The sequence below is a fragment of the Macaca nemestrina genome, chromosome 7, assembly GCF_043159975.1.
Source record: "Macaca nemestrina isolate mMacNem1 chromosome 7, mMacNem.hap1, whole genome shotgun sequence".
In the NCBI taxonomy this organism is placed as follows: domain Eukaryota; kingdom Metazoa; phylum Chordata; class Mammalia; order Primates; family Cercopithecidae; genus Macaca; species Macaca nemestrina.
This window is the reverse complement of record NC_092131.1, coordinates 178184140-178202235: the sequence shown is the minus strand read 5'-3', so window position 1 is coordinate 178202235 and position 18096 is coordinate 178184140. Positions and strand designations below refer to the sequence as shown.

Below are 18096 nucleotides of genomic sequence, written 5' to 3'. Positions count from 1 at the left end.
CTGTGAGGCCTGACGCCCAGAGGGAGAAGCTGAGCTAGGAGGGTGAGCCCAGGGAGGGTCTGACGTCCAGAAACAAGGATGTCAGCCTGCGCCTGGAGGGCGGAACCCCAGAGCACTGGGTCTGCCGTGTGTGAGATGGGACGATGTCCACGCTGGGGGTGGCTGGGCTTGTCACAAGTCTGAGATTTTTTTTTTTTTTTTTTTTTTTGAGACGGAGTCTTGCTCTGTCCCCAGGCTGGAGCGCAGTGGCACGCTCTTGGTTCGCTGCAAGCTCCGCCTTCCAGGTTCACGCCATTCTCCTGCCTCAGCCTCCTGTCAACCTCCCAAGTAGCTGGGACTACAGGCACCCACTGCCATGCCAGGCTATTTTTCTTTGTATTTTTCAGTAGAGACGGGGTTTCACCATGTTGTTAGCCAGGATGGTCTCGATCTCCTGATCTTGTGATCCGCCCGCCTCGGCCTCCCAAAGTGCTAGGATTACAGGGGTGAGCCACCGCGCCTGGCCACAAGTCTGAGTATTATTAATGGCTAGTTTCCTCATGTTTCGAGCACCCCTATGATTTAGTAAGGAAAATATAAACACTGTAGCAAAGAAGAGAGATGAAATGAGCAGACACCCCAAAAAAATAGAGCAGAGCAAATACAAGCAGGTCTCCAGCCTCACTGGAGCTGGGGAAGGAACAATGATGGTGGCAGGGGCCAGCGGGCCCCAGGATGAGGGCAGAGGACCCCGCTTCGCTGTGAAGAGCGAAACCGTCTTCCCCGCTGAGCCGCGGTGTCCCCGGGCCCCGTGGTGGGGGCAGGCTGCCAGCACTCATCAGTAAGTGTCCTCGCTGGTAGGAAGGAAGCGGGGACAATCACAGGACATTATCTCCCCCATCTGCCAAATGCCTGGAGCCGGGATGGGGAGGGCCCAGGCCCTGCTGCTGGCACACGGCCTGCACCTGGAGGCTTTCTAAGGCACCAGCCGTATCTGAGCGGTGGAAACAGTTTCCCACTCATTCCTTTCTAACCCTCTGCTCTTCAGAGCGAGATCTTCTCACTGCAGTCCTCTGGGCGCCTTCCTTCTCCTTGCGGGGCGGTGCCTTGAACCTGGCAGGAGCGCAAGCGTCTGCACCTGGGAAACGTCAGACACCCGAATCAGGGCTTTGGTTTTTGGAGGACCCAAGCCTCGGCACAGGCTGCCTGTGTCTCCCGCCCCTGAAAAGAGCGAGTGTGGGCCGGGGGTGGTCTTCTTACGGCAGTCAGCATCCCTGAGCGGGGCAGACTAGTCATCTCTGAACTGTGGGCAGTGATGTGATGAAGGGACGTGAGACGCCCCTTCGGGAAGCGGGGCACACGTGGACCAAGGGTGACTGCGTAAACATTATGTCCTTGAAAATATGGGTTTTTTTGTTTTTGTTTTTGTTTTTTTGAGATGGAGTCTCACTTTGTTGCCCAGGCTGGAGTGCAGTGGCGTAATCTCGGCTCACTGCAACCTCCACCTCCCAGGTTCGAGTGATTCTCCTGCCTCAGCCTCCCGAATAGCTGGGATTACAGGTGTACGCCATCATGCCTGACTAATTTTTGTATTTTTGGTAGAGATGGGGTTTCACCGTGTTGGCCAGGCTGGTCTCCAACTCCTGACCTCAGGTGATCCGCCCGCCTCGACCTCCCACAGTGCTGGGATTACAGGCATGAGCCACCGCGCCCAGCCATCTTTAGTGTTTTAGGGGTTATTATTATTTTTTTTCTTTTTTTTTTGTGAAAGCAAGTTTATTAGGAAAGTAAAGGAATAAAAGAATCTTAGGGGTTATTTTTTAGCAATGCTGTGATGAGTTGAAAAAAAAAAATACAATTCAGGTCCTCCCTAGGGTGCAGATGTTTGAAGGTAGTGGGGTCTCGCCTTTTACTAAGACAAGATTAAAGGCGGGGGTGGGTGCGGCCTTGCCTCCCTTGGGGAGAAAAATGTCAGGGCCAGGAGCCTCGCTGACACAGCGTGGGCCCAGGTCGCCAGTGCCTGGGGAACATGGGACAGGCTCATTCCATCATTGCACACTCCACGTTCCCGAGGCTGTTGGCCGATGCCGCCTCCACAGTGCCCCTCCACCCTGCCTCTGTCCTTAGCGCCTCCTAATGGCTGTGGAACTGTGAGCGGACACAGTCTGTGTGATTCTGGATTTCGTGCGGCTGCATTGGTCCAGACAGGTACCCGGGGGACAAGAATGCAGTGACCAGGTCTGTCCTCTATGGGTCCGGGCGGGGTGTGCACCCAGGCAGGAGGATGCCACAGCTGTTACGGGGCTGCCCCTCACTTCCCGAAGCCCTGTGGGTGGTTAAGAAGTCACCTCCATTCTGCTCCACGTGGAACTCCCATGTTCTTTCTAGCAAGGACTGAAATTGACTTTTTTTTTTTTTTGAGATAGCGTCTCCTCTATCTCCAAGGAGAGTGCAGGGTGCGATCTCGGCTCACTGCAACCTCCACCTCCTGGGTTCAAACAATTCTCCTGCCTCAGCCTCCCAAGTAGCTGGGATTAGAGGTGCCTGCCACCACGCCCGGCCAATTTTTTGTGTTTTTATAGTAGAAATGGGGTTTCACCATGTTGGCCAGGCTGGTCTCGAACTCCTGACCTCAGATGATCCACCCACCTTGGCCTCCCAAAGTGTTGGGATTACAGGCATGAGCCGCTGGTGGCGCCTAGTTGAAGCTGACTTTTATGCAATAATTAGTTATACTCAAAAAGATGTTTCTTTAAAGGATTAGAATAAGTGTTCTAATGCTTCTGAAAGTAAAATGTAGTGTTTTACCTTTAGAACTGAGAGAAATGTTATTTTAGAAGATAGGACCAGAAAGTTTGACAAGTAAGAGTAATTTCTGGCCGGGCGTGGTGGCTCACGCCTGGAATCCCAGCACTTTGGGAAGCCGAGGTGGGCGGATCACAAGGTCAGTTTGAGACCAGCCTGACCAATGTGGTGAAGCCCCATCTCTACTAAAAATACCAAAAAAGTTAGTTGGGCGTGGTGGCGGGTGCCTGTAATCCCAGTTAGTCAGGAGGCTGAGGCAGGAGAATCGCTTCAGCCCGGGAGGCGGGGGTCGTGGTGAACCGAGATGGCGCCACCGCACTCCAGCCTGGCCAACAGAGCAAGACATTGTCTCAAAGAAAAAAAGAGAATATACTTTCTTGGGTCTCTATGAACTAAAAGATGTGTTGTGAGCTTCTCTTGACTTTGAAATTTTTAATCCCTGTTTTAGGCATAACAATAAAATAAGTTTTTGTCACTCGCTGATAAAGAGGGAGGTGTTTGTGCATAGAGGGCACGGGCAGAGAATCTCCTTTCCCCCCCGTCTGGAGAGGGCGGCTGTGGAAGCAAGGGAAGCGGGCCGAGGGTAGGCAGGAGACCTGGCCGCGGGGGCCGTGCACCTGCGGTTCTGAGGGATCGACCTGGAAGGGGCCTCCTGGGTTGCTTTTTGAGATCCCAGGATAGCACTGTGGTGACATCCTTGCTGCCCAGTGTGTCTGTGTGCCCTTCGTGGTGTTAAAGGCTCTTGACACACGTTTTTATTCTCCAGGATCTTCCTCCGGGAGTGCAGGGAGGCACTGTTGCTTCCATTAAGACGCAGGCATGAGCCCGCTGTTCCAGGGTGGTGGTGCGGGGTACACGGTGGCCTTGAGTCAGCCCCCACACCGCCAGAGCGCCCTGCTGTCCTGTGTGCGTGGGCACCACCTCGGGGATGGCTCCAGAGCGCCCTGCTGTCCTGTGTGCGTGGGCACCACCTCGGGGATGGCTCCAGAGCGCCCTGCTGTCCTGTGTGCGTGGGCACCACCTCGGGGATGGCTCCAGAGCGCCCTGCTGTCCTGTGTGCGTGGGCACCACCTCGGGGATGGCTCCAGAGCGCCCTGCTCTCCTGTGTGCGTGGGCACCACCTCGGGGATGGCTCCAGAGCGCCCTGCTCTCCTGTGTGCGTGGGCACCACCTCGGGGATGGCTCCAGAGCGCCCTGCTGTCCTGTGTGCGTGGGCACCACCTCGGGGATGGCTCCAGAGCGCCCTGCTCTCCTGTGTGCGTGGGCACCACCTCGGGGATGGCTCCAGGGAATGCGCACCTGGGGGCATTGGCAAAGCTGATGCTCTTTTGGAGGGAAAGAAGGATTTGATGATGTGAATTTGATTTTTTTAAATTCAACTATTTGCAACTGAACTTGAATCTTGCTGTTAGAGATTTCTGCCTCCGTTTCAGAAACTGTGTTTGTGTCATTTTTATTACAACCTAAACCAGTAAATTTTTTTTTTTTTTGAGACAGTCTGTCCCCCAGGCTGGAGTACAGTGGTGTGCTCTTGGCTCACTGAAACCTACAGTGATTCTTGCGCTTCAGCCTCCCGAGCAGCTGGGATTACAGGTGTGCGCCACCACGCCTGGCGAGTTTTTGTATTTTTAGTCGAGACAGGGTTTCATCATGTTGGCCAGACTGGTCTCGAACTCCTGACTTCAAATGATCTGCCCGCCTCAGCCTCCCAAAGTGCTGGAATTAAGGCGTAAGCCACTGCGCCTGGCCATAAACCACTGATTTTTTTTTTTTTTTTTGAGACAGGGTTTTGCTTTGTCACCCATGCTGGATTGCAGTGGCACAATCACAGCTCACTGAAACCTCCGCCTCCCAGGCTGGTCGTGAACTCCTGAGCTCAAGCCTTGGCCTCCCAAAGTGCTGGGAATGTAGGCGTGAACCACTGTGCCCAGCCTTAAACCAGTACTTTTCTATTAGATTATTTAGACATATACAAGCGACATTGATGTTGACCACCACCCACTCGAAGAAAGGCTGGATACTGAAAACAGATGATGTCTGAGTCTGTCATGTGCTTGCAGCAGACAGCCTTTGTACTCACAAGCACCACGCGTGCCATGTGCACTTGCTTCTGCTGCAGTATGAGGCACAGTGTACATCTGTGTGATTATGGAATACACAGGAATCCACTCACAAAACAGATGAGTGCTTTTTTTTATGAATAGTGAACTAGGGCTAGTATCTTGCAGGAATAAAATTAACTTAGATGAGGGACCCATTTATGCAATGTTATCTTTTTGGTTCTTGGTCATGTCACCACTTACAGCATGCCTGCTTCTCAGTAAGACACCCTTTTGAGCACATTACTGGTATTCTTTCTCTCTTAAGTAAGGTTTTCCCCAGTTCACAGATGAAGGCTCAGAGTGTCATGAAAGTTAGAGGACCCAAGGCGCACGACTGGTGAGTCCGGAGCTGGCTCTGTGTGGTGTGACGCACCTCCTCTGCTTGCCGAACGAGGCCGGAGTCTCTATCAGGCATGGGCAGCAGAGTCTGTCTTGAACCGAGCTGTGTGCCTGGACGTCCAGAGTGCTTCCTCTTCTGAGCTTAAGTCTTTACAGCGCGGTGTTTGTGACGGTGCCCTTCCCCAGTAGTGCCTCCTCCCACTGCCCTGAGGAGTTAAGTCACATCTGCTGTTCGTTACCCTAGCTGTGTTGTCTGTTGGATGTGTCATCTTTGGGGTGAGTTTAGTCTACTGGGAAACCGGACACTGAGACCATGTGTTCATTGAGTGGTGCCTCCGCTACCAGCTGTCATCCTGAGCCAGTCAGGGCGGTCTGAGAATGAATTCTCTCGCTTGTAGCATGAGGTCATTAGCTTTCACTAATGACTCTCGTGTTCTTCTTTTCAAACATCGAACCTGTTACCAACCAAAAATATTACACACAATCCCAGCACATAAAGCCCAGGGTGCTGCTCTGAGGAGAGGATGGAAGGAGGGTGTCTGGGCTGAAGATCTGTAGATGGTTTCTTCAAGGTTGCAAAGGGGCTGCAGGGCTTGGGCCTGGGACAGACACTGGGTGGGGTTTCTGTCCTTCGGTGTTATCTAATCCGGTCACTGTAGTATTTTATAATCAGTTTTGGCTCTTTGTTTTGGGGGGTCTCATGACCCTCTACACATCTGATTCACTAGAAGGACTCACAGAACTCAGTCTCACAGCTGCAGTTTATTCCAGCAAAGGGTACAAAGCAGGATCAGTAACAGAAGCAGACAGATCAGGTGGAGGCTGAAGAAAGCAGGAGTGGCTGTATTAATATAAGATAAAGTCAACTTCAGAGCAAAGACTATTGCCAGGGAGATTACATAATAATAAGAGTCAAACCACCACCAAGAAAACATAGCAGTGCTAAATGTTGATGCATCAAACAACAAGGCTTATATATTTGAAGGAAAGACTAATAGAAGTAAAAGGAAAGTGAACAATTCCACAGTTACGGTTGGGGATTTCAACACTCCTTTTAGTAACTACAGAACAAGTAGACACAAAATCAGCAACAGTAGAAAAGAACTGAACACCACCATCGACCAACAGGATCTAACTGACATGTGTAGGATACCCTCTACCCCACAATAGCAGAATATATACATTTTTCAGATTCCCATGAAACATTCACCAAGACAGACCATATCCTGGGCCATAAAACTCACCTCAACAAAACTTAAAGAACTGAAATCCTATGGAGAGTGTTCTCCAACCACAATGAATTCAAACCAGAAACCAGTAACAAAAAGATAACAAAAAAATCTCTATGTGCTTGGAAATTAGCACACTTTTAAATAATCCTTGAATCGAAGAGGAAGTCTCAAGGGAAATTAAAAAATACATTGAATTGAGTGAAATGCAAATATATCAAGATTTGTGGTATACAGCTAAAGAAGCGCTGAGAGGGAAGTTTGCAGCACTGAAGACTCACAGTAGGGTCTCCTGCTGTCTGCACCTGTGTCCTCAGACAAGCTGAGGGGTGTCCTTCTGCAGGAACCACCTCGATACGTTTGGGCTCTATGTCCCCACCCAAATATCATCCCAAATTGTAATCCCCATAACCCCCATGTGTGGAGGGAGGGACCTGGTGGGAGGTGATTGGATCGTGGCAGTGGTTCCCTCGTGATGTGATAGTGAGTGAGTTCTCACGAGATCTGATGGTTTTATAAGGGGCTCTTCCCCCTTCGCGCTCTCTTCTCATTCCTGCCACCTTGTGAAGAAGGTGCCTGCTTCCCCTTCACCTTCCGCCATGATGGAAGTTTTCTGAGGCCTCCCCAGCCATGTGGAACTGTGAGTTAATTAAACCTGTTTCCTTTATAAATTACCCAGTCTCAGGTATTTCTTTATAGCAGGGTGAAAATGGACTAATATAGTACACTGGTACTGGTAGAGTGGAGCACTGCTAGACAGACACCCGAAAATGTGGAAGTGACTTTGGAACTGGGTAACAGGCAGAGTTTGGAACAGTTTGGAGGGCTCCGAAGAAGGCAGGAAGATGTGGGAAAGTTTGGAACTTTCTAGAGACTTGTGGAATTTTTTGTTTGTTTTTTGAGACAGAGTCTCACCCTGCTGCCAGGGCTGGAGTGCAGTGGTGCAATCTTGGCTCACTGTGACCTCTGCCTCCTGAGTTCAAATAATTCTCCTGCCTCAACCTCCCGAGTAGTGGGATTACAGGCACCCACCACCATACCCAGCTAATTTTTTTGTATTTTTAGTAGAGACAGGGTTTCACCATGTTGGCCAGGCTAGTCTCAAACTCCTGACCTCATGATCCGCCTACCTCAGCCTCCCAAAGTGCTGGGATTACAGGGGTGAACCACCGCGCCCGGTCTGTTGAATGGTTTTGACCAAAATGCTAATGGTGCTATGGACAATAAAGTCCAGGCTAAGGTGGCCTCGGAGTTGAGGAGCTTGTTGGGAACGGGAGCAAAGGTCACTTTTACTGTACTTCAGCAAAGAGACTAGCCGCATTTTGCCCCGCCCTAGAGATCTGTGGTACATTGAACTTGAGAAAGATCTGAAATTGGAGTTTATGTTTAAAAGGGAAGCACAGTATAAAAGTTTGGAAAATTTGCAGCCTGATGATGTGATAGAAAAACACACTTTCTGGGGAGGAATTCAAGCTGGCTGCAGAAATTTTGAATGTCAATCACCAAGACAACGGGGAAAATGTTTTCAGGACATGTAGGAGGCAGCCCCTTCTATCACAAACCCAGAGGCCTAGGAGGGAAAAATGGTTTCCTGGGCTGGGCCCAGGGCTCGCCCTGCCCCCGCCACCCTTCCCCACTTTGCGCAGCTTCAGGACTTGGCGCCCTGCATCTCAGTCGCTAAAAGGGGCCAACATATGGCTCAGGCTGTTGCTTCAGAGGGTGCAAGCCCCAAGCCTTGGTGGCTTCCATGTGGTGTTGGACCACCTAGATTTCAAAGGGTATGTGGAAATGCCTGAATGTCCAGGCAGAAGTTTGCTGCGGGGGTGGAGCCATCATGGAGAACGTCTGCTAGGGCAGTGAAGAAGGGAAATAGGGGGTTGGAGCCCCACATGCAGAGTCCCCACTGGAATACTGGCTAGTGGAGCTGTAAAAAGCGGGCCATCCTCCAGTCAGCTTGCATTGTGTACCTGGAAAAGCCACAGACAATGCCAGCCTGTGAAAGCAGCCGGGAGGGGGACTGTACCCTGCAAAGCCACAGGGTGGAGCTGCCCAAGACCGTGGGAGCCCACCTCTTGCATCAGTGTGACCTGGATGTGAGACACGGAATCAAAGGAGGTTATTTCAAAGCTTTAAGATTTAATGGCTGCCCCACTGGACTTTGGACTTGCATGGGGCCTATAGCCCCTTTGTTTTGACCAATTTCTCCAATGCCTATACCCCTATTGTATCTAGGAAGTAATTAACTTTTTTTTTTATTACACAGGCTCATAGGTGGAAGGGACTTGACTTGTCTCAGATGAGACTTTGGACTTGGATTTTTGAGTTAATGCTGGAATGAGTTAAGACTTTGGGAGACTGTGGGGAAGGCATGATTGTATTTTGAAATGTGAGGACCTGTGAGATTTGGGAGGGGCCAGAGGCAGAATGATAAGGTTTGGCTGTGTCCCCACCCAAATCTCATCTCCAGTTGTAATCCCCATTATCCTCACATGTCAAGGGCGGGACCTGGTGGGAGCTGATTGGCTCATGGGGGCAGTTTTCCGCCTGCTGTTCTTGTGATAGTGAGTTCTCACCAGATCTGATGGTTTTATAAGGGGCTTCACCTTTTGTTCTCTCTTCTATCTCCTGCCTTCTTGTGAAGAAGGTGCTTGTTCCCCCTTTACCTTCTGCATAACTAAGTTTCCTTAGGCCTCCCCAGCCATGTGGAACTGTGAGTCAGTTAAACCTGCTTTTTTAAAAAATAAATTATGCAAGCCGGGCGCGGTGGCTCAAGCCTGTAATCCCAGCACTTTGGGAGGCTGAGACGGGCGGATCACAAGGTCAGGAGATCAAGACCATCCTGGCTAACACGGTGAAACCCCGTCTCTACTAAAAAATACAAAAAACTAGCCGGGCGAGGTGGCGGGCGCCTGTGGTCCCAGCTACTCGGGAGGCTGAGGCAGGAGAATGGCGTAAACCCGGGAGGCGGAGCTTGCAGTGAACTGAGATCCGGCCACTGCACTCCAGCCTGGGCGACAGAGCCAGACTCAGTCTCAAAAAATAAATAAATAAATAAATAAATAAATAAATAAATAAATAAATAAAGCAGTCTTGGTTATTTCTCTATAGCATTGTGAAAATGGACTAATACACACCCTAACTACCTTCCTCACCCTCCTACCCCACAGGGGTCTCTCTCCCAGCTCCAGGGGTGCCCTGTGCATCCTGAGAAGGCAGCTCCCCCGGCCCCTTCAGGGTCCGACCTTGGGCATCCTGCTGGGAAACTGGGAGGCAGGGGGGCTCCAAATTGGCAATTCAACAAATGTTGCAACACATGGTTTTGTTTTCTTTTTCTATTTTAGCAGGTTCTTTTTGGTGGCAGGCTGAGTGGGTTTTATAATTGTACCAGTTAAGGGCAGTAGATTTTACAAGTCAGCAGACTTGGACCCCTTCACCTGAGCCTGTGTGTGTTGAGTGATCTTCTCATGCAATTCTTCATCTGCACGTGTGCAGGGACCATGCTGAGGGCTCTGTGCCCTGTTTTCCAGGCTTTGAACTTGGCCTACTCCAGCATTTACGGCAGCTACCGGAACTTCGTGGGACCTCCACACTTTCAAGTCATCTGCCGGCTCCTCGGCTACCAGGGTATCGCCGTGGTCATGGAGGAGCTGCTGAAGGTCGTCAAGAGCCTGGTGAGTGTTCCCTGGACACGCTTCCTTCTCACAGCCTGAATTCCCTGGGGCACCCAAGCCAGAGGGTCTTCTCCGCCTGGACTGTGATTCTCCAACAGCTGGATTCATTCAATTACTTGAATGAATTACTTGAATGAATCATTGAATTACTATTCAATTCAAACACTTCTGACCATATATAGTTTGATACCTCCCTCATCTTTTCAAACTTAAAAGAATGGGTCCAGGTTATTTTAACTGATACACCGAGTTTTTATTTGTATGTATAGAGATGGGGGTCTTGCTGTGTTGCCCAGGCTGGCCTTGAACTCCTGGGCTCCAGAGATCTGCCCATCTTGGCCTCCGAAAGTGCTGGAATTACAGGTGTGAGCCACCTTGGTCAGCCTGGATTTAGTTTTCTATACATAACTAACTTTTTATACTTTTTCATCCTTTTTATTATTTTAACAATCTTCTGTGACTGAGACCACGTAAGAGTTTGGTCACTTGGCACAGCCGTTACCCCGTGACCCAAACAGGTCCTTCCAGGACCCGCTGGGGACTCTGTGCCAAAACATGTGGCAGCTTGGAGGGTGTCAGGATTGCGGACCTCACCACAGCCGGGCTTGGGGCAGCACCAGGAGCACAGATGGCGTCCTGGGGGACCCTGGAGATGGCAGTGCTCACCGTGCTGGGGGCACCCCTGTAGGAGACACCTGGCGACAAAGCTCTCCCCTCGCTGTGGCACCGCTTTCCTCTCGAAAGGGGAGTCCAGTTCAGAACGTGAATTCAGTCATGGGAAGCCACCTGGTGATGGTTGCTCTCTCTCCAGGGCTGGTTTCATTCCCCTGCCAGGTGATCCTGCAGCCTCCTCGTTACCAAGCTCTTTGCTAACAGACTTGTTTCAGGGCGTGTGCTGGCCACAGGCATTAGCAGAGTGCAGTGGGGTGACTGACGCAACCTGTCTCGTCCCCCCGCAGCTGCAAGGCACAATCCTGCAGTACGTGAAGACGCTGATGGAGGTGATGCCTAAAATCTGCCGCCTGCCGCGGCACGAGTACGGCTCTCCCGGTGAGTGTGGGCACCTCTGGGCGTGTGCAGCTCACAGCGCTGTCCGTGGAGAGGTCAGAAAGGAATTCAAGTCAGAAATTCTTGGGAAGGATTAGATTTGCCATGTGGGAGTAGACAGACAAATGCACCTTACAGCCAGGAAGAGGTGTGTTGGGTCACTATCTGCAGGCGAGGAAGCTGAGGGGCCTGGGAGGTCAGCCTGCAAGAGTTGAGACAACAGATCCCTGAACACCACGCTCTTCCGTGCCCCTACGAAAGAACCGCCGGCCTGATGAGGCGAGAGAGCCGACTGCCGGGTCCTGCTGCCCTGCTGGGCTTGTAGGGGCTTGAGGCTCAGACACAGGCCCACCAAGGTGGTGCAAGGCCTGCCCCTGCCCCCATCCATCTGCAGGTCCAGCTCCGGGGCAGGACTTGCTGTGGGCTGGTTTGGGGTCCAGCTCTGCGGCAGGACAGGCCGCAGGACTTGCTGTGGGCTGGTTTGGGGCTATGCAGTTAAATAGCTTTAGTGATCTCAAAAAGCATCGTCTCATAAAACAGTGACCTTTGTCACGTAACAAAACTGCTTTTAGTCTCTTACCGGGCAGAGTTTTCTTGAAAGCTGGGCAGCTGAACAGTAGCCTTGTGTCGTAAAGTGACTGGAGCCTGCACGTGGGTGACGGACAAGGCGCTGTCCTGATGGGCAGTCAGTCAGCGTGGCTGAGATATTGAACACGTGCCCAGGACTTTTTGCTTTTTGGAGCCTCCCCAGGGCTGTTGCTGGTGTTTGAGGAGACGATAAGGCCCCCCTCAGCCACCATGGGGAAGTAGCCGTCGGCACGGCCCTGGCTCAAGAGAATCTGATTTCAGTTTATTGTCAGAAAGTAGATGAGGAACGCTGGGATGATGCAACCAATCCTTATGTCGTGACTAGAGATGGAAATTTCAGATGTTGAGGAGGGAGCCGTTTCCCAGGGTGGCACAGGGAAACCTTGTCAGCGATGACACAGGTGCAGAAGTGTCCCTGCCCCCACCAAGTGGGGCTGAGTCCCCACAGCGGTGCCGAGAGCTGGGAGGAGTGGGGGCAGGGGCTGCAGCTGTAAGGCAGGCGGGGCCGTGTCGGGCTGCTGGTCCTTGGGGAAGGGGCAGTCGGGCAAGACATGCTGGGACAAGGGTTCACGGTCTGCTGAGCCTCCTGCTTGGCTCTTCCCAGGGTAGTTTCGGCCCCTCCTGATGCCACATTCATCGTGCAGTCAGCTGCCGGTTTCTGTCTGGGCTGGAGTCGAAGCTATAGATTGGCTGGGGGAACGTTGGCCTTCTGTCCCATATTTGCGCCTTGCGTCTTTTTGTGCCTTATTCCGTGGTCCGGGATGCCGCTGAGATGCCTGCCTTGCTCTAGAGCCGGCATGGTGTTCGGCCTCCCGTTGGGTGTGCTGCAGGCTTCCTAGATGCCCTTTCTCAGATGAGGTGTGGCCCCTTCCATGCCTGTGAAGAGAGATTGCATTTTGTCAAATACCTTGTCCGCCCCCACTGGGGATGATGGTGCAGTCTTTATTCTTGTCACGTGGTGACATTCCTATCGTCAGAGCCTTCCCTACAGATACGGGGTTGAGTGGAAAAGAGGCCTCAGCCGAGGCCCAGGGCCACATGGTGTGTGGAGAACGTGCCCAGGTGGTGAACAAACTACCACCGCAGGGAAGATGCTGGGGATGGGACGTGGTGGCCATCCTTATAGCCGGGCTCGGTGGCGGTGTCAGAATGGCAGGTACTCCCGGCTGTGGACCCCGGCTGCTGGGGCCCGGCCCCTCCAGTCCCCCAGCCCCACCTCCCTCCTGCGCCGTAGGCATCCTGGAGTTCTTCCACCACCAGCTGAAGGACATCGTGGAGTACGCAGAGCTGAAGACGGTGTGCTTCCAGAACCTGCGGGAGGTGGGGAACGCCGTCCTCTTCTGCCTGCTGATCGAGCAGAGCCTGGTGAGCCCCCGCCCGGCCCGGCCTCCCCCACCGCCCACGGGGAGGGCTTTCTTTTGTGGGTTCTTCAGTGGGGGTGTGGCAGCAGCAGTGAGGTAAACCTTTTTTTTCGTGACTATTGAGACTTTAGTTTGAATTTGTTCCCTTCAACTGAAAAACAAAAATGTACTGTAGTTCATTGTCTCAAGAATGTTTTTCTGTGTTAACATCATAAAACTTTTATTATGCGATGTTTTCAACACCTAAATGAACTTATTTGGTGTGCCTGTAAGGTATAAAGAGCACTGCTGCCCAGGAGGGTCTCTGCATGCCTGAGGCTGCTGAGCAGTTGAAGTGTGGCTCAGTGTGACTGAGGAGCTGAGTGCTAAATGTTATTGAATTATAACTGATTTAAATCTAAATGGCGGCCGGGCGCGGTGGCTCAAGCCTGTAATCCCAGCACTTTGGGAGGCCGAGGCGGGCGGATCACAAGGTCAGGAGATCGAGACCACAGTGAAACCCCGTCTCTACTAAAAATACAAAAAATTAGCCGGGCGCGGTGGCGGGCGCCTGTAGTCCTAGCTACTCAGGAGGCTGAGGCAAGAGAATGGCGTGAACCCAGGAGGCGGAGCTTGCAGTGAGCCGAGATCGCGCCACTGCACTCCAGCCTGGGCAACAGCGTGAGACTCCGTCTCAAAAAAAAAAAAAAAAAAAAAATCTAAATGGCTACACGTGCCCCATGGTGGACAGCACGAGAGGCCAGCCTGAAAGGGGAGCCCCTGGGAGCCCACCCCCTCTTAGGACGTGGCACAGTGGACGCTCATGTTTTCGACTGGCTGTCCCTCTGTCCTGTGCATCACAGCAGCTCAGTTGATAACCTCCTGGACCGGGAAAGCCAGTGGGAAATGGAATCTCACGTGGCCCTCTCCTGCCTTCCCTCGTGACTAACGAGGCGGGCAGCTCCGTTCGTTGCGTCGTCTTGTTTCTTTTCCTGTTAAATGCCCCACTGGGTTCTTCTGCCTACTTTTCTACAGCTCGTCTGTGCAGATCCTTTATGTGCTGCACATGTTGTAAATCTCCCATTTGTGGCTTACCTTTTCACTCTGGTGGTGGTGATTTTTGCTAAAATGCTCTTAATTTGGATGTAGCCCTTTTTTAATGATTAGCACTTTCCGTATCCTTTTTTTTTTTTTTTTAAGACGTTTTCCCTGTCTTGGGGTCGTGAAAACATTCGTTTACATTCTCATCTACGGATTTTAAGCTTTGCCTTCTGCATGCAAGTTTGCAGTCCTTCTGGTCTTTGTGTATAATGCGAGAGGCAGAGGAAGCTTCTTTCTCTCTCTATGGAGGCCCGGCTGTCCCTCCTCTAGTGGCTGAAGGGCTCCTCCTCCCATTGCTGACTAGTGGTGTCCCCTGCCGTCTGCCAGCTTTTCATGGGGACACCGGCCTGTCTCCTGACTTTCTGCTGCATCCCACCGGTGCAGGCGTCCGTCTCCCGCCAGTGCAGGCGTCCTTCTCTGGCATCACAGCATGTCTTGCTCATCACTGCCCTAACATGACTCTGGATTCCCAACGCGGCACGTTTCCTACCTTGCTGCTCCTCTTCGGCATGTTCCCTCCTCGGGGCTCTTCGCGCTGCCTTGTTTTGGGATTGGTTTGCCACATGCCCTGGCAAAGCGTTTGGCTTGTGCATGGGAGCGGCACTGCATCTGCAGAGCTGCCTGGGGAGGCCTTTCCTATGTTGTTTCCCAAAGTGGTCTCTTGTCTTCAGGTCTCTGGTAGCTTTGCAAAGGCAGAGTTGTGTTTAGGAAGAACAGGGATAGGGTGGCCTGTACACAGCTCAGGGCATTGCTGTCAGACTGCCAGGCCTCTGGGGACTGAGCCTCTGGACCAGCCGCCTCACACCAGCCTGTACAGTGGAAGAGAATGTGTTGGCTCACATGTCAGGGGAGTCCCAGGTCAGGCATGACATGCCTGGGAGCTGACAGCCTCCATCAGACCTGCATCTTCAGCTCCCCCCATCCCTGCACTCCTAGGCAGACCCGTTCCAGGTGGTTTCAAAGAGGGACTGTAGCAGCCCCAGGCCTTCATTGTCCCGGCCACCCACAGGCTCGGCGGGGACCCCAAGTAGCATCCCCTCCCATGCTCCGCTCCCCACTGTGTGAGGGGCACAAGATGGAGAACCCACCGGCGTCTCAGGCCAGCAAGGAGCCAGTGTCCAGGGTGGCCTTGCTTTAAGGATATGTTCCTCAAATAATTGTGAATTGTTAAAAACCAGACATGTTAGGAAGCATCTCTTCAACTATAATCTCTCGTTATGAATTTTAAATATTTAATGTGGGAATATTCCATTCATAGGCGACTTTTCCTGAACTTGCAGCATAAGGCTGTACCTTAGTGCGCTCTGCTATCTTAGTCTGCTTAGTCCGTTTTGTGTTGCTGTAGCAGTGCCTGAGACTGAGTAATTTATAAAGAAAAGGAGTGTATTTGGCTCATGACTCTGGAGGCTGGGAAGTCCAAGATCAGGTAGCCCATCTGTCAGGGTCGCCGGCTGCTTCAGCTCCTGGGGACACAGAAGGGGACGTGGGTGTTGCAGAGAGAACAAACATGAGAGGCAGCCTTGCTTACAACAACTGCTCTCGCAGGAACTCATCCATTCCCACAAAAACTAATCCGGTTGTGGGAGAACTGACCCAATCTTGTAAGAAATCCATCACCTCTCACACAGACCACCTTCCAGCACTGCTACATTGGCAGCTACATTTCACCGTGAGTTTTGGCAGGGACAAGCCACATCCAAACCACGACCTCTATGTATGGCCAAGCCTGGGGACGCCGTCTGGTCACCGGCCTCAGGTGGGGGAGGTGAGACCCGAGCTTTCCGAATGGGAGGCAGCCGTGTGGAATCGATGTAGAGTGTCAGGGACCCCTTAGGACTGCCTTCTCTTCTGTCCAGCTGCCCTTTTTGGAAATAAGATAAAATGTCAAAAGCTTTTCTTTGCATCAACATTTCTTTTTTTTTTTTTTTTAAGATTGGAGTTTCGTTGTCGTTGCTTAGGCTGGAGTGCAGTGGCACAATCTTGACTCACCGCAACCTCTACCTCCTGGGTTCAAGTGATTCTCCTCCCTTAGTCTCCCGAGTAGCTGGGATTACAGTCACGTGCCACCACGGGCCGGCTAATTTTGTATTTTTAGTAGAGACAGAGTTTCTTCATGTTGATCAGGCTGGTGATCTGCCCGCCTCACAGAGTGGCCGTGAGTTGGTAATTGTAGTGGGTGATGGGGTTGGGTGTAGAGGAAACAGAGTGGCCGTGAGTTGGTAATTGTAGTGGGTGATGGGGTTGGGTGTAGAGGAAACAGAGTGGCCGTGAGTTGGTAATTGTAGTGGGTGATGGGGTTGGGTGTAGAGGAAACAGAGTGGCCGTGAGTTGGTAATTGTACTGGGTGATGGGGGTTGGGTGTAGAGGAAACAGAGTGGCCGTGAGTTGGTAACTCCCAACCTTAGGTGATCCGCCCGTCTCGGCCTCCCAAAGTGCTGGGATTACAGGCATGAGCCACCGCGCCCGGCCTGACATTCTTTACATACACAAACTCTTGTGGTTCTGTATTTATGTCTATCCCAGGACTCATGGACATAAATAATTATAGAACCACAAGAGTTTGAAGCAGGCAGGATGCAATTTCCTGGGACAATCTCTTAGCTTAAAGGCACCGTTTCTGTGCATTGCCATGGCAACAGTTGGCCCTCTGTTGGCTTCTGGATGGAGTGCGAAGCTGCATTAGAAACTTAGGGAAAGAGAAGCGGAACAGATGGCGTCTGGCCGGCGTCTGGCACTGGATTGACGTTGATGAGTACGGAAAAGTCTGCTTTTCTTCCTCTTGGTCTTAGTTTTGCCATCATCTCTGGGAGTTCCTCAGAAGTTAAAATCTCATTGTCAGTATTTCTTGATTTTCCAATAGCTGTTTCTTTGTTTAATCATTTCTTTTACTCCTGTGGAGCTTTAAGATTTCAGCATGGCTGTAGGGTAGGAGGCACTGAAGGCCCCACCATCTTCTGCCTGCTCCGTGGGGTGGTGAACGCACTGTGGTCTCAAGAGGCCCTTCCTGCTGGCCTGAGAGCCCTCACCTCTAAAGATGAACAGCAGTTGCTCTATTTTTGACCATCTTTGGGTTCATGGTGGATTTGGGGGGTTCTGCTGCCCTCATGATCCTGGAGGTACATTTTCTCTATATATATGCGTTATTCTGCAGAATGGACCTTGTGTGGTTTTTATTACCCTGTAAAGGAGTTTGTGACCTGAGAGTAGGCTCAGCGTGATGGCCCAGAACTTTGCTTTGGGCTCTGTGGGGAAGGAGTGGATGTGGACACCAGGACGGGCCTCCCCTACTCCTTCCATCTCCCGCGTTGTTTGCAGAAGGGGCCCTTCCTTCTGTCAGTGTGGTGGGATCTTGTCATAAACTGTGGTTCTGAAGAGCCTGCTGGCAAATCAGCAGGGAAGGGTGGGGCGAGAGCTATTAGACTGGTAAATCCTGGAAAACAGAGCACGCATTCAACATTGGGTCTTACGTGTGTCTACATCTACATTAATTAAATGTAACTAAAGTTAAAATTCAGTTCCTCAAGTGCGCAAGCCACATTCCAAGTACTTAATAGGCATGCATGGCTGGCGGCTGCCGGAATGGACAGGACAGACGTAAGCATTTCCATCATCCTAGAGAAATCTCTTGACAGGCTACTTAACTTTATGGTAAAAAGCAAAGAGGTTCTTTGTTTTCAGCACCAGATCTCTCTCTGTGGCAAGATGCCCTTCCTAGCGTGACCTTCTTTTTCTCTGTTCCAGTCTTTAGAAGAAGTGTGTGACCTGCTGCACGCGGCTCCCTTCCAGAACATCTTGCCGCGAGTCCATGTGAAAGGTGAGCCTGCTGACCCCACCAGGGAGTCCAGACTGCCCTCTGTCGGGATGGTGCCCACTCTGCAGCCGGAGAGCCTAACGG

General features: G+C 51.7%; 1 protein-coding gene across 8 annotated transcripts in view; it reads left to right on the top strand.

Moving 5' to 3' along the window:
• Positions 1-18096, top strand: part of LOC105497425 (cytoplasmic FMR1 interacting protein 1) — a 120138-nt gene that overhangs the window by 92248 nt on the left and 9794 nt on the right. For all 8 annotated transcript variants that reach the window (XM_024797827.2, XM_071067320.1, XM_011768499.3 and 5 more), the window contains 4 exons: positions 9982-10125; positions 11085-11175; positions 12995-13125; positions 17943-18015. In XM_024797827.2, the coding sequence (XP_024653595.1) occupies positions 9982-10125; positions 11085-11175; positions 12995-13125; positions 17943-18015 (439 nt within the window). The remainder of the gene's footprint in view (positions 1-9981; positions 10126-11084; positions 11176-12994; positions 13126-17942; positions 18016-18096) is intronic.